At 33.8% G+C, this 15,437-nt stretch overlaps 2 protein-coding genes and 1 non-coding gene across 4 annotated transcripts; 2 read left to right on the top strand and 1 right to left on the bottom strand.

The window, feature by feature from the left end:
- Nucleotides 1–230: 230 nt before the first annotated feature.
- Nucleotides 231–3,391, top strand: LOC108813211 (protein AUXIN SIGNALING F-BOX 2). The gene is made up of 3 exons (XM_018585700.2): nt 231–1,217; nt 1,302–1,797; nt 2,347–3,391. The coding sequence occupies exons 1-3, from the start codon at nt 766–768 to the stop codon at nt 3,124–3,126; spliced, it is 1,728 nt and encodes a 575-aa protein (XP_018441202.1). The 5' UTR covers nt 231–765; the 3' UTR covers nt 3,127–3,391.
- Nucleotides 3,392–5,132: 1,741 nt separating this feature from the next.
- Nucleotides 5,133–6,904, bottom strand: LOC108811793 (uncharacterized). 2 transcript variants are annotated; one of them, XR_008935818.1, is made up of 5 exons: nt 6,618–6,902; nt 6,095–6,193; nt 5,910–6,018; nt 5,593–5,789; nt 5,133–5,371 (listed from the first exon to the last, which is right to left on the bottom strand). XR_008935818.1 is itself a non-coding variant. In XM_056988891.1 (4 exons), exons 1-4 carry the CDS (start codon nt 6,806–6,808, stop codon nt 5,688–5,690), a joined length of 501 nt encoding a protein of 166 aa, XP_056844871.1. In that variant the 5' UTR covers nt 6,809–6,904; the 3' UTR covers nt 5,133–5,687. The 2 variants fall into 2 exon arrangements, 1 of the variants encoding a protein (XP_056844871.1); XM_056988891.1 differs by having other exon boundaries at nt 5,133–5,789; nt 6,618–6,904.
- Nucleotides 6,905–13,972: 7,068 nt separating this feature from the next.
- LOC130497368 (U2 spliceosomal RNA) lies at nt 13,973–14,163 on the top strand. The gene has a single exon (XR_008936359.1). It is a non-coding gene; the product is annotated as a U2 spliceosomal RNA (small nuclear RNA).
- Nucleotides 14,164–15,437: the final 1,274 nt, after the last annotated feature.

The raw sequence follows: 15,437 nt of genomic DNA, 5'->3' as shown, positions 1-15,437 counted from the left end.
AATCTTTAATCACACATTAGTTGAATAATTGATCATTATAATAACTCACTATTATTATTATTACAAGACTATTGTGGCATTTCTCCGTAATTAAATACACAAAACGAGGGTATTTTAAAAATGTTCCTTAAGTCTGACACTACTACATCACCCTAGCCTTTTCTCTTTGGTGAATGGCCTCGTAAGCAGTGATAAGGACACATGCATGCCATTTCACATCAACGGTCAAGATCTCTACCTCGAACCATCTCTCACCGTTGGATCATCAGTAAACCACGGTTTTGTTTCGGACAGCCAGGTGGGGACCCCTAATGACTGTGAGATGTGCTTCTTCGTTGGTTAAAGACTTCTTTTCCATTACCAAGTCACCGAGAGACACAGAAGACAGAGAGAAGAGAAGAGAGAGAGAGTTAGTTTCTGGGCTTTTGCTTTGATTTGCTTGCGTCTTGATCTCTCTCTCTTTCTCTCTCATCAATCTTCTGATCATCCCTTCATCATTGTTTTTTTTTTTCTTTCTTTCTTTGTTTCAGAGGGAAGTTTCTATTTATAGTTTTGTGCTGAGAGAGATTCTTCTATAGATGTATTAATGATTCTCGTTCATTGTCAACGTCTTCTTCCTCTTTGTAATCATCATGTTTTTCTTTTTTGATATCGACACGTGAAGTTGTGTAGATTTATATTATCTCCATCCTTCAAGCTCAGATCTGATTTGATCTCGCTCTAAGTCAAATCTTGAATTAGGGTTCTCGCTGCTATAAATAAGATATGAACTACTTCCCCGATGAAGTGGTAGAGCACGTCTTCGACTTCGTCACATCTCATAAAGACAGGAACTCAATATCTCTGGTTTGCAAATCTTGGTTCAAGATCGAGAGATACAGCAGACAGAACGTGTTCATCGGCAACTGTTACTCGATAAACCCGGAGAGGTTACTAAGGAGGTTTCCTTGTTTCAAGTCCTTAACCTTGAAAGGCAAGCCTCACTTCGCTGACTTCAACTTGGTTCCTCACGGATGGGGAGGCTTCGTGCAGCCTTGGATCGAGGCTTTGGCGAGAAGCCGCGTGGGGCTAGAGGAGCTGAGGTTGAAGCGGATGGTTGTGACTGATGAGAGCTTGGAGCTGCTTTCGCGTTCCTTTGTGAATTTTAAGTCTTTGGTGCTTGTTAGCTGTGAAGGGTTTAGCACTGATGGTTTAGCCTCCATTGCATCTAACTGCAGGTAAAGTTTTGTTGTGATGACGTTAAACTGTTTGAGTTTGGTTCTGTTTTTTTTTTTTTTAACAAGTTTTGGGGCTCTGTGTAGGCATCTACGAGATCTTGACTTGCAAGAGAATGAAATTGATGATCACAGAGGTCAGTGGCTAAGCTGTTTCCCAGAGGCTTACACATCTCTTGTCACGTTGAACTTTGCGTGTTTAGAAGGTGAAACCAATCTTGTGGCTTTGGAGAGGTTAGTTGCAAGGTCTCCAAATCTAAGGAGTCTGAAGCTAAACCGTGCAGTGCCGCTCGATGCACTGGCGAGGTTAATGGCTTGTGCGCCGCAGATAGTTGACTTGGGAGTAGGGTCTTATGAGGATGAGCAAGATTCAGAGTCTTGTCTGAAACTCCAGGCTGCTATAAGGAAATGCACATCGTTAAGAAGTTTGTCTGGCTTTCTTGAGGCTGCTCCTCATTGCCTCTCAGCGTTCCACCCAGTATGTCATAATCTCACCTATTTGAATCTTAGTTATGCAGCTGAGATCAATGGCAGCCACTTGATTAGGCTTATTGAGCATTGCAAGAAGCTCCAACGTTTATGGGTAAGCTAATCTTGGTTTCTTTAAATTATGAATGATTTTTGTCAATGTTAAAAAAAAGCGGATAGGCGATAATTAGACGCTTTATAGAGGATTAGTCTGAAGAGAAATTTGTTTTATGAATTATAGCCAGAGAGCAAGGAATTGGTTTATCTTTCAAGGGTAGTATCCACTCTTAATATCGATCTGATAAAATTTTCATTGGCAAGTTGTGAATTATGAAGGATTAGTTGCGGAAATATTAACCATAGACTAAATTTTAATATACCTTAGAACAATATGTACTTGGTACCACAAGATATATTAGCAGCTGTTGATAATATCCCAATCATGTCGATCATTTGATTGGGATGAAATTTGGAATACGTATATATTTGATGATATGAATCATTTGAAAAACTTATTCGCTCTGTAGTGGATCTTTTAAATACTAGTTCAGGTTGGCTCTTAGATCGATTTTTCATAAAAAAAAGTTGTGAAAAGTTTTAGAGCTGTCTAGACCGATTTTTAGAATAAATTTAATATTAATGTCTTTTTATGGTTGTCTTGCAGATATTGGATAGTATAGGTGACAAAGGTCTTGAAGTGGTAGCTTCTACATGTAAAGAGTTACAAGAGCTCAGGGTTTTTCCAACTGATTTACAGGGTGGAGGCAACACAGCTGTGACAGAAGATGGTCTAGTTGCCATCTCCGCAGGTTGCCCTAAGCTTCACTCTATTCTCTACTTCTGCCAGCAGATGACAAACGCAGCGCTCATAACCGTTGCCAAGAACTGTCCAAATTTCATCCGGTTCAGACTCTGCATCCTCGAGCCACACAAACCCGACCACGTCACATCTCAGCCTCTAGACGAAGGCTTTGGAGCAATCGTGCAAGCATGCAAGAACTTGAAACGGCTTTCAGTCTCTGGTCTCCTTACAGACCAAGTCTTTCTCTACATCGGCATGTTTGCAACTCAGCTTGAGATGCTCTCCATAGCTTTTGCTGGCGATACGGATAAAGGCATGTTGTATGTGTTGAACGGTTGCAAAAAGATGAGGAAGCTAGAGATTAGGGATAGTCCGTTTGGGGACACGGCGCTTCTCGCTGATGTGAACAAGTATGTAACAATGCGATCCCTTTGGATGTCTTCATGTGAAGTCACTCTTGGGGGATGCAAAAGGCTTGCACAGAAAGCGCCATGGCTCAATGTAGAGATCATAAACGAGAACGATAATAACCGGATGGAGGAAAATGGATACGAGGGAAGACAGAAGGTGGATAAAATGTATCTGTACCGGACCGTGGTTGGGACAAGGGTTGATGCGCCGCCATTTGTGTGGATTCTCTAGTTTTTTTTTCTTGGTTCCGACCAAACATGGAACTAGTTCGATGCTTCTGAGATTCTGATTGGTCGGCTTGCGTTCGTGGTCCTTTCCGAAATTAGGTGTACTTTTAATGTTTTATTTAAGACAGAAAACTGATTCTTTTGTGAAAGCCTTTCTGGTTTTTCTTTCCTCTTTTGACTTTCCCCTGGTGGTTTATTGTTTTTTACGAATGCTACTGCTTGATTTTTGATTAGTTTGTTAAATTTAGTAATTACACTAGTTTTTACCTTTCTAGGTTACATACAAATAAAGAAAAAATTTGTATATAATATTGAACAAGTAATTGTGGTTCTGAATAAAGAAGAGTGTAGTGATAACAAGATGATGATGTGCCATTGAATTAGCACAATTTGCTGTTTCTGAAAGATGATTTCCAAGTATAATGTAAAGAATGAAATCACTAGTCTATTCGGTGTTTCATGATTACGCAACGTACAAAGAAGTTAGTTATTATGCTATTTTATTAAACTACTATTCCTCTTGACAAGTTGACCATCAGTTCATTACCACTGTGTTTAAATTAACTTCTGGAATGCAAAGTTTTACAAGTTTTAGTGCAAGACATACGCATATGACCAGAGCCGGTCCTACAAATTGTAAGGCTAGAAGCAAATTTTTAAAAGTTGGCTACTTTTAAATAAAAACATAGAAAAAAATACAAAAGTAAAAATTATATTGAAGAATCGAACACAGGTTCCTGACACTAAGCTTCAGCAAATGAAACTCTACCACTACACAAAAGGAGAATCCTGATATTTTGTGGCCGAATTGTGTTGATAAAAGCAAGGGCCGGAAGCATGTGCTTCATTCGCTTCTACCAAAGGCCGGCTCTGCATATGACATCCACTTATATATTTCCAAGAATGCCCTTAACCTATGGTTTCAGAACCATGGCTTTGCAGACTCATTCCAACACCCAAGTGTAGTCATCCTTAGCCACACATTAAGAGCGTGAGAAAAAGAGAGAGATATACATTGAATATCATACGTAATGCTTAAACACAGAACAACAAAAAGGATATAAGATTTGTATTTGTATTGAGTTAGTATAAAGACGAAGATGATGTCAGAAACTCAACACTTCACATTGTATTTTTCTTACATTGTCTAAGTCCGACACTGTCAACGGATCTCTTATTGAAATACACAAGAGCAAAGCCATATCTCAATAGTTAATATTTTAGACTCGATAGTATTTGACCAAGCCGGTCCGTACATAGACCAGTCAATCATTGGTCTGTGCCCTCCAAAACTTTTGAAGAAAATTATATAAAAATAAATTTTCAAATTTATAAAAAAAAAAGTTTAGTGAAATCTTTACTGAATTGTCTAAAACCTCTAAATTGTGAGGGCCGGCAATGTATTCTACACGAGAAATCGCAAAAATCAGTACCACTCCTAGAAAGACGTAGTAAGTAACAAAACAATGATCTGAAAAAAATCATGGTGGACCTAAAAGAAGAGGAAGAACAAACCAGCCACGAAGGAAAGAAGTGCAGCCAGAATTTGAATTTTGGTAGTAATGAGGATCATGATGGCAGCGGTCGTAGTACTCATGCGGCCCAGGAGGAGGTGGAGGAGGAAGAACTAGAGGAGGAAAGCCTCTGGTAAAGTACTCCTAATACTGCTTCACCACCATCAGGCGATTATTTAATTAAAAGTGTGCATCTAAATATAATATCTAATACAGAAACTAAAACTGAAAACAAGCAACATTTGGATACAATATATGACTACACAAACGAAGTTGGCTGCAAAATTTGAGTAGAACACATGAATACACAGACCAACAGCCCTTACATCAATTGCATTTGAGAACCCTATATGATTATCATCAGTTTCTTGTTCAGTTTTATATTAAAACTGAACCTTCTGTGTTTTTCTTTTGTATAATTTCTCTTTATTTTATTATATGAAAATTAAAGTGCACTTGTTATTGGTCGGACTTCTTTGGGTAAAGGGCTGTGATATTGGTCTGATTCGAAAGACACGGAAATTAATAAAAAGGTCAACTACAAATGAGAAAGGTTCCAAAAAAGAGAGAGATCTTTTTTGCTAACATGAAATTAAAAGGTGAGAAATGGTGAGATCAAGAAGATTAATCTCAACGTTTTTTCTTGCTTCCATTTGATGGAGTTACCATCAAATATACAAACGTCACAATAATCGAAATCACTGAGACTTGAGATCCAAATCTACCCACCAATCTCTGCAAATTAAAAAAAACACAATCATCATCAGACCAGAAGATTAACACAAGTATGAATGTATGATGCTTAAACTCTTCGTAAAGGGTCATGATCGTGTAACATTTGATGAATGTTTGGTAAGTGGTAACATATATATTCATAAGGGTTTTATTGCAAGTTTCACCCGCTGTTTATAAACTACGTTAAAGAATGAGAGAAGAGATACAGTATTTTTACACACCTTTGCCTGATTTTTAGCCGCGTTCAAGATGGATTCCATGAGAAACATAGAATAAGTTAGTTTGTTACAGAAGACAAGCCAAGAATGTGGATGAATCAAGTAACTTTTTTAACGGAAAGACGCATTACCAAATCAAGCTTCTTTTCAGGGATAGTCTCTGCTAGTACATCTAGCGGCAATATTGGAGTTGAATACGCCTAATTTTTAAGGTAGAAACACACACAAAAAAAAAATTATAAACACAACATGATCCTTTTGGTTTTATTGTGAAGAATCATAACAACAAAAACCAGAAGCACAAAAAATATAAAAAAAACCTGAATAACACCCTTAGATGGGACACGGAGAGTAACAACAGCTGGTGAACCATAGAAGAGACCCTTTGTTTTACTCTTCAACTCAAATGAATGTGACAGAACTTGACCACTACACACCAAGAAACCAAAGACAATGTTAGTAAATTTTCTGGTTGTCTTGGAAATTAATGAGAGACTCTTCTTACACATCAAGCTTTTCCCATGAATTTGAAGTGTTGCCACTAACAATCCCAAAGAGATTTGAATTCCAGGTATCATCTACCAGATTTACATCATAGGCTGATCTGCATATACAACGAGGAAACGTATTTTTATCTTTTTTTTTCAAAAAAAAAAAAAGAAAACGTATTTTTATAATACTTTTTGTATAATGTTTGTTATAAAATTATAAACCAGGAACTTTCTTTTAAACAATCATAGTCATCAGACATCAGATATCATTGTCGTAAAAAACATCAGATATCATTAAAAAATCCAAATTCGATTCAAATACCAACTATGGACATGATTGACGATCTTTCGAGGTGTCCACTGAATATTTGAGCAACACACATATATATCGTATGTAATTCCCTAAATAACGTGAGAAAAAAAAGTCAAGATTCAAATACTGCTCAAAATATCGATGGGGCAGAGCATACAAACAAGTTTTGTGAGCCTTATACAGCTATACGAGAATCTAAGCAAGAAACTGGAAATGAGACTTACGAGGATCCTTGATTGTGGATGTCGATGGTGACAAAGACGCGTTGTACTCCTGATTTGATGCTAGAGAGAGACGCCTTCTTGTGAACCACCATGAAAGGGACCTCTGATTCCAAGGTTGTCGTTGAAGCCGATATCAATGCAAGGAATACAAGAGCCGACACCGAAGAGAGCTTCCTCATTCCCATCTCCATCTTCTTTTTTCGACTCACCGATGGTCACTCACTTAGTCACGGGAGCTTCTTGTCCTTTATATATACGAAATGGACAAAAACATATGAATAAAATATTGCCAAAAATGATTTAGTAGTAATTGCATTTACGTTAACGATTTGATTATAAGTTTCTTGTTAGTTCATGGATCGAACGTGCGACGTGGTCATTTCATGCAGACCTGCATGTTCATTTTATATATCACAGATCCATAATATTTGTAACTTTACCTCTTTCAGGAAAATATCTCCACCGTTAAGAGTTCGATTCAGAAACAAAGACAAACATATGAGAAAGTAAATACTTAACAAAACATATGTGCGTGGAAAACAAAAACATATAAAGCACTAGACGAATCTTGCTATTTATGGTGTAACATATATATATATGTTAAATATGGCAAACATGTTTTTTTTGGTAAAACGTTAAGATTTATACCATTTTTAAAAGAAGATTTTACAATGTTGTGGAAGCAACTTATTACAGCAAATAGAGAAACCACAACTCATCAAAACATGTTTTCTTTTGATCTTAAATACAATGTAAAACGTTTCAAACCAACAATCATACAAGATCTGATGTTGATAAGTACTTCAAGAAAAACCGATTGAAAACTATTTCACAAGTTTATCTCAAAGAAGACATGTGCACGATATTTGTGGTAACTATAAGTTGTTTTTAGAACAAAGTCAACTCTAGTGTCAAATTATGTAGTTGTCAGATATGATATTGACCTAATAAACAAAGTCAATGTCTTGCAAATCCAGTAACCTTTTGGATATACATTATAGTGTAGACTGTATATAATATATAATATGTGGTAAACATGGTGAGTTACACATCTATATATACACACAAAGAAAGCTCAAAATAAAATAAAAAAAGCTCAAAGTCATCAAATTACATGTTTCATTTGTGTCTCTCACTTTCTCTTATGTGGATGAAGGTAAATGTCTGAGATGAGAGAGAAGAACATATAAGGATAGCCAAGGAGACTGCCTAATATCTTTTTGTAAGCAAAATGGTCACGAATTGAAAAATTACCTACATTCACTTTTACACATGACACCATAACCATTTTACTTCTCAAAGAAATAGGCAAGTCATCCTTGGCTACCAAATATGATTCTTCTATTCATCTTTGACATCTCCTTCTGAACAATGCATACATTCACCACGTACATGCGTTTGTTAACAAATGCAAAACGTGATAGTTTTCGAATAACATACTTTATGAGATTGTTCAAACGTTTTCTTTGTAGTAAATTTATAGAAAAATATTATATGGCATGGATTCCAAAAATATAAAGGAAAAGGGTATAACATGGATGACAAAGCATGTCAAGATAGCCAAGGAGACTGCCTGAAACCTAACCCACAAAGATTCAAGATTTTTGAATTACTATACTCTTTACAAGCATAATAATCCAAAACCCAACATAAAATTGAATCATGGAGGTGAAAAAGAGCAGGCAAGTCATCCTTGGCTACTAAACATGACTTTGTTCGCCATGTTAGACATCTCTTCCTTATTATACACTTCACTACTCTCTGTATGTTTGTACTCCCTCCTCACATGCATCTACTGTCTTTTTATAACCGAGAACGAATATATGCATATTGATTTCTTAAATTAGCTCTTCTCTTTTGCATGGGCTAAGTATGGTCAACTTTGTATTCTCCATCACCGGAATATGTTCCTTTTAATGGACCATTTTGGGGTCATTAAGATAACATTCGTTTTTGTTCAGTTCATTCACAACTTTAATTTGCACGACTTTGATTTATGTTTAGTTCGATGGAATTCAAGTGAATGTAGGTGTGGCTGGCTTGAAATAACTGTCTTTTTGTTTGAATATGATTGATTTTAAATAGCACTAACTTTGAAATACGATAATGCATAGAACCGTATCATTAACAGCAAATGGTTTCAAATGTACTGTATGTGGACTTGGAGAATGGAATGATCAGTCGTCTGGGTTTTAGAGTTCCAAGACGATACGCTAGATATTTTTTTTGGAGGGGGGAAGTTAAATTCGTATTCGCTTACTTTTGAATTAGAGAGCCTATTATTGAGCGATGCAGAATTTGCTATAAGACATATATAGTTCATATTGCTCATATTTAATTGCAAACTCGTCACATATCTAGTTCGAATTGTTGCCAATCCACAAGATTGGCATGCCTCTGCTTCCCAGATTTTTGATGTGGAGTTTCAGAAGAACCAATTAGCAAAAAAAATTGCATTATCTTTCCAAGTTAGGAACAATAACGTCAAAGCATGGCATTATGTCTTGAAAGGTAAGAAAAATAAATAATTTATTTAAAATAAATAGGGTATTTTCACTTGTTAGCATATCTTAACTACATTGGTCAGCATACGATATAAACAATGTTTTCTTTAATCCAAAAATGTGTGTGTTACTGCAGACTAAAGATTATGCAATATATATGTGCGTCTGTGTATGATGATCATGATTAAATCATATGACAACTCCATAGTCCAATAAGCTATAATATACTTGGAGGAAATGGAATCATGAATGAAATAGCGTCAAATAAATATATTTCTTCTCATCATTAAAGAAGCAAGTTTTATAAATTTGTATAAATATTTTTAGATATGGGTTGAAAATATATGTCATTATGTGATGTCAAAATGTTTTCCCACCATGATACAAGCTAACGAGTAGATTTAAATAAGGAAAATCGCTTTAAAAACCTAGAAAATGATATCTACTCACGCTTTAAACTTTGAAGTTTTTTTACTAACATTTTTAACTTTCAAAACGACATTTGTATCATAAAAAAATTTCAACTTGATTTACTTGTTCATCAAGTAAAAACGATTAGTTGTACAGATTAATATGATTATGTCAGCTTTTTTTTCAAAGAAATAATTATTTAAATAATAAAATAGATAAAAATTACATAAAAAAATCGGAAAACTAAGTAAAAATACAGAAAATTAAATAGAGATTCAAAAATAAAATAAAAATTTCGAAAATTAAATAAAAATAAGACTAAATTAAAATGCAGAAAATTAAATAAATTCAGAAAATTTAAAAAATAAAGGAAAATCACAAAATTCAAAAAAGAAAATAGAAAATTCAAAAAAAAATTTTAGTTAAAAGATAATTAAAAAAATAAAACTAAATATCATCGTTGAAATTAACAGTTTCAACACCATTGTTAAAAGTGACAATATATATGTCAATAACGATATTATCGACAACCATTGTTTAAAACATTAGATATGTCAATAAAATGTTTTGACAAATATCAATGTTTTTGACGACCATCAAAATGACATTTCATTGTCTAAAAATTAGTTTAACACATGCATTATGTATATTATCATTGACATATCTACCGTTTTGAACGTTGGTTGTCGAAAACATCGTTATTGACATATCTACCATTATTTTTAACAAAGATGTAGGAAATTATCGTTAAAGCGAAAACGTCATTGTTAATGGTTATGTGAGAAACCACCGTCTTTATCAGTGATATGTTTGAAATTGTTATTGTCAATGATGATATGTTTGTTTTCTTTTAAAAAAAAAATCTTGTAATTTAGAAAAAAAAAACTATTTTTATTATTTTCTTAAAATTTCTGAATTTTATTTAATTTTCTGTATTTTAATTTAATCTTGTATTTTTGAATTTTTATTTAATTTAATATATTATTGAAATTTTATTTAATTTTCTGATTTTTATTTAGTTTTCTGATTTTTTATTTAATTTTATGATTTTAATTTATTTCTGATTTTATTTAATTTTCTGATTTATATCCAATTTTATTTATTTTATTAAGTAAATAATTATTTTTTTCAAAAAAAAACCAACATATCATCACATTTACCTATACAATTGATCAATTTTTTAATTGATGAAAAAATGAACGAGATTAAAGGTTTTTATGATACAAATGTCATTTTGAAAGTTTAAAGTGATAGTCGAAAAAACTTCAAGATTTAAAATATCAGTCGATGCTATTTTAAGGTTTTTTGTATAATTTTCTGATTTAAAAATATTTAGCAATCATTTTGTTAGAGGAAAAAAATCACCCAGGTGTGCTGACAAGAACATTTTCCATATATATTTCATGGAAATGTTTTTTTTTTGAGAATGATATTTCATGGAAACTCTTATGAATTTCAAAGTAGAATAAGAGGGGGCGTTGTGGTATTTTTTTTTTTTGTCAGCAAACACATACTTATATAGACTCTGTAAATCAAACTGGTAGCTCCGCATCCATGTGGACGACAAAAGATGTTTGCTTTCTTGCACTACGTGCTAGGCTGTCCGAGGTATATGAACGAGCTCTGAACTGGTGAAACTTCTTCTCAAAGACTCTAATATCTTCTAAATAACTTGCAAAGGCTGGCCACTCTTCTGGTTCCGAAACCATCTTCACCAACTGAGAACAATCCGTTGCAAACGTGACTGAGAACTGTCTTAAATTCCTCATGCATTCCATCACCCAAATCAGCGCCTCCATTTCCGAATGTAATGGCGAACTAGTCGCTCTTGTATTCCTTGCTCCCATAAGTCCGTCAAATCATTCCAAGGTGCTATACCACCCTTGGCCCGAAAACTATCTTTCCCTTTCCATGATCCATCTGTGAAACACCATCTACCTGGTATTGTTGGAATTGTCATCTGAGATCGTGAAGTTTGTCGATCTGTACCCTGAGTAGGAGTAATTTGTGCCTTAGCCCATAATAATGACTCCGTTTCCGCCAATTTAAGGGTATCCAGTAGGTCAATGTCCATATTACTAAACACTTTATTATTTCGTGCTTTCCATATGTACCAAAGAATCCATGCAAACTGATGAACTTCCATTGCCGGTTGAACCCTCTAAAATAAATAATCCATATTTGTAAACAATGCATGTGTTGGAAAACAGGCCGGGTTTGTTGGGATTTTCGACAACACCCATATCTGAATTGCGGGTGGACACTCGAAGAACACATGATTTATCGATTCTTCGGGTGCCCCATACATATCACAAATGATATCTCCCTTCAGCCCTCGTGCCTTTAGATTCTTTTTTACCGCTATACATCCTGAAAATAATTGCCATAAGAAATGTTTCATCATCAGTGGGCACTTTATTTTCCAGCAAAATATTCTTTTTAATTAATACATATATTGGCAGCGTTGTAGTTTTCTTTTTAATTGCACATATAGTGGCACAAAAAAATATATTTTGTATATGCATGAATTTGAAAGCCTTTCTTAAAAAAAAATGAATTCATGTGGTCTCTCAGCCTATCTTAGAGAATTGTTTCAAAACTATGGTCCTTTGAATTGATGCTTCTGCCTTCTGGGATGGGCAAATTGTTCTTGACTTGTTTTCTAAATTACAATTCTTTTTTGTCAAATAAAAACCTTACAAATTTTTAAAGTTCTGTTTATTTTCCTTTAAAATCCATAATAAGAAAATTTTCACGATACATTACATCTATCTGTTTCACTTCTTTTGGATATAAAAAAAAGGTTTGACCGCTAAAGAATTAGAATACCTTTTAAATTAAAGAGTCAGAATACCATTCATTTGCTAAAGTACACGATTCTCTTTTCTATTATCCAACCATATCTTTTTCATTACCCATTGTTGAGATTTGATTTGGTTCGAATGTCATTATTCTGTCGTTTCAATAAGTTATCACACATATTATTCACTGGCACGCCTTGGATAAGTTTGCAGAATATAAGATAACAAACATAGACTGTAGAACAGAGTCAAGTGGCTTTGGTCTATCGGTAAATATACTTCAGCTGGAGCTTCTGCCATGATATTATTTTTGATTATTTATCCATGTCATATTTTTTTTGACTAATTATCCATGTCATATTGATGGATTAGTTATGTATCTTGATTCAAAGTTTCGTGGAATTAGTCTTTGGACAACATAGAAAACTGAAAGTTTTTTAAAAAATTACGCTTATCAAAGAAAAAAAACTGTATAACAGCGTTACTGAACTGGTAAAAACAAAACAATATACATTGTCCAAAAACATCATTGATAATATAAAAATGCAGTCATTTCAATGTACAAGAGTGGATTTTATGTAAAATGCTTTATTTTTCTTTTCTTTTTGTACCCAAATTCTATAATATTCTGGGCTTATTTTTGCTTAGCCAAAGTCTATCCTCCTTACATCACTTCCATCTTTCAGAAGGATGATTTGAACCCCTTTTTGGTCTGTAAAATAAATTCCGATCTTTAGATCAATTATGTTTTCCGGTTTTCAAACTTTTTCGCTTTAGGCGATTTATCTTCGTTCCAGTAGCAGATCTTCTCTTCGCATGGCGATGATGATGTGTGAAGGTTCAATCACATAAATGCTCTCCATTCTTATCTTCCTCTGTCATATCTATCCCGATCTTCATATTGTTTAAAAGGTAAAGCTTCTTTGTTGAAGGATGATTGAGTTTTATGGGTCTCTAAAATCTTTCTGAAGAGAATTTAGTAGAGTTGGCGTTTGACAACGGTCCAACAAAAAAATAAATATTCAATCGACTGAAGCTTCCCCCAGTTTATTAACAATTAATTATGACCTCTTCAATCAAGTGGTTGAGGTTCTAGTGAAAGATGTTTTGGTATCGGCGTTTTTACAAGTTAGGAGACAGAGAAATTTCTGAGTAAAATCTCCTTGAGCTATCACGGTGATTGAGCAAGGCGTGTGCTGAGATTGTCATTTTTACTTGCTCTAATCTTGAGGAGATACTACGGCGGATGGGCAAGAAATTCAAGAAGTAATACAGAATGTTTTTTGGTGGTGAAGTGGAAAGCGACGACCGAAAAATCGCTTACTGCATGTGAAACACGTGTCGAGCCGCTTCAAGTTCGTGTAGCGAAGGATGAACATGTGGAGGTGGAAATTCTCGATTTTTCTTTATAATCATGGGCTATAATTTTAGTATCTCTTTGAATTTTAAATTTGTAAAACCTGATACTTCTTGTAATTGGTCCACTGGGCATGGTTTTAATGAACCCAAAGTTGACAAAAAACTACATTTAAGTGGATGGAATTTTCCTTTCAATTGTTTTCTTCTAACTTGCTAAATTAGAAGTTGCAATGTCTGAAAGTTAGTGGATAAATACGAAGATCGCGTCTCCTACCAAGTCATACCTTTCTTGGCCTTTTGGCTAAGATCAAGTGTAGAATCTGTTATTGTCAATTTAATATATGGTATATGAGTCATTGGTCTCTGCTATTTTAGCTATACTTCTAAAGGTTAACCATTTATATAATTTGCTATCTGGGATTTCGAGAGTTTTCTATGCATTGCCTTATATTATAGGAATGGCCACAAATTGAATATCCAGATTTTTGGAATAATTCGCAATCTGACTCGTTTGTCCAAAATACCAATCATCCATATATTAGGTTTTCTAGATATCCAGAAAATTTAAAATTTTAACCGAATAACTGATTCAATCCAAACACATAAAATATAAACTAATAAAAATAAAAAAATCTCTAATAATATAAAATAATATCTTATACAAAATAAAAATATTTAATTTTACAAAATTCAAATAACTACATATAATAAATTTATTAAATAAAAATATTGTAATTATTTTATAAAATATAATATTTATATGATTATATATACGTCCTATAACAGATGAGATCAAATATCAATTTCTAAAATTGTTAGTGCTTGTAAATTATTTCGTTTTTATAGATATTGTATATTAATATTTATTTTGTTTCTAAAGTTAGGGATATTCGGAAAATTCGTTTCTAATTGAAACGAAAACCGAACAATTTTTCAGCCATAGTAGCAAACTAGCAAGTGATCTGCTCAGCCCACTAATTAAAGTCCATTTTTTGCCGTTACATACACATACCGAGCGGCACCTATCCATTTTTAATTGTCTGATACCACGTTCCGAGGCCTATACCGGTGTTTAATTGTGTCTTATGCCAAGTTCTGACCCATACCCATTTTAAATTGTGTCAACTCATTTTTAACTGTGTCTCATGCCTATTTCCTACCGGCCCATACCCATCTTTAACTACTTGTTCAAAAATTAAATATAGATTTATTTATATCTATCTTTTTTTTTTTTTTTTTTTTTTTTATCACTTGGGAAAATCTCACACCCAGGAACCCCTGAAGGTGGAGTCGAACCCCGGTGCCTTGGATGCCACTTAGCCACTAGATTAAGGCTGACCCGGCTTATTTATATCTATCTAAATATATAATTGTATAGAAAGAAAGAATCTTAAATATCTTTTTTATCAAAAACATATTAAAACATTTTCACCAAATTAAACACCTATGCAAATACATACACATGTGAACTCTTGGCTCAGCCCGCCAATTGAAAGTTCCATTAAACTTACTTTATGCAAATAATAACAAAGTTGAAAAAGTTTCTGGTGTTGCTTTTATACAAAAAAGGTGTGCTTTTTTGGTTCTAAACTCTTTTAGATATAGAAGTTGGAGAAATTGGACTTCTAGATGCAGAAAGATGGAAATAACACTTTCCAAAATAACTTCATGACTAAGACTAACTAACCAATCAGTGTAAAGATTTATAAATCTGAGTAAAGATATAATACCTTATGAACCCTCAA

Source organism: Raphanus sativus, chromosome 6 (assembly GCF_000801105.2).
Source record: "Raphanus sativus cultivar WK10039 chromosome 6, ASM80110v3, whole genome shotgun sequence".
In the NCBI taxonomy this organism is placed as follows: domain Eukaryota; kingdom Viridiplantae; phylum Streptophyta; class Magnoliopsida; order Brassicales; family Brassicaceae; genus Raphanus; species Raphanus sativus.
The sequence above is the reverse complement of the archived record's forward strand: the minus strand, read 5'-3'. Positions and strand labels throughout refer to the sequence as shown.

Coding starts and splice junctions, on each gene's coding strand:
- LOC108813211 (XM_018585700.2), top strand. CDS start 766: ATGAACTACTTCCCCGATGAAGTGGTAGAGCACGTCTTCGACTTCGTC. Junction 1,218..1,301: donor TCCATTGCATCTAACTGCAG/GTAAAGTTTTGT, acceptor GGCTCTGTGTAG/GCATCTACGAGATCTTGACT. Junction 1,798..2,346: donor AGAAGCTCCAACGTTTATGG/GTAAGCTAATCT, acceptor GTTGTCTTGCAG/ATATTGGATAGTATAGGTGA.
- LOC108811793 (XM_056988891.1), bottom strand. CDS start 6,808: ATGGAGATGGGAATGAGGAAGCTCTCTTCGGTGTCGGCTCTTGTATTC. Junction 6,019..6,094: donor TCATGGGAAAAGCTTGATGT/GTAAGAAGAGTC, acceptor CTTGGTGTGTAG/TGGTCAAGTTCTGTCACATT. Junction 5,790..5,909: donor CATCTAAGGGTGTTATTCAG/GTTTTTTTTATA, acceptor CTTAAAAATTAG/GCGTATTCAACTCCAATATT.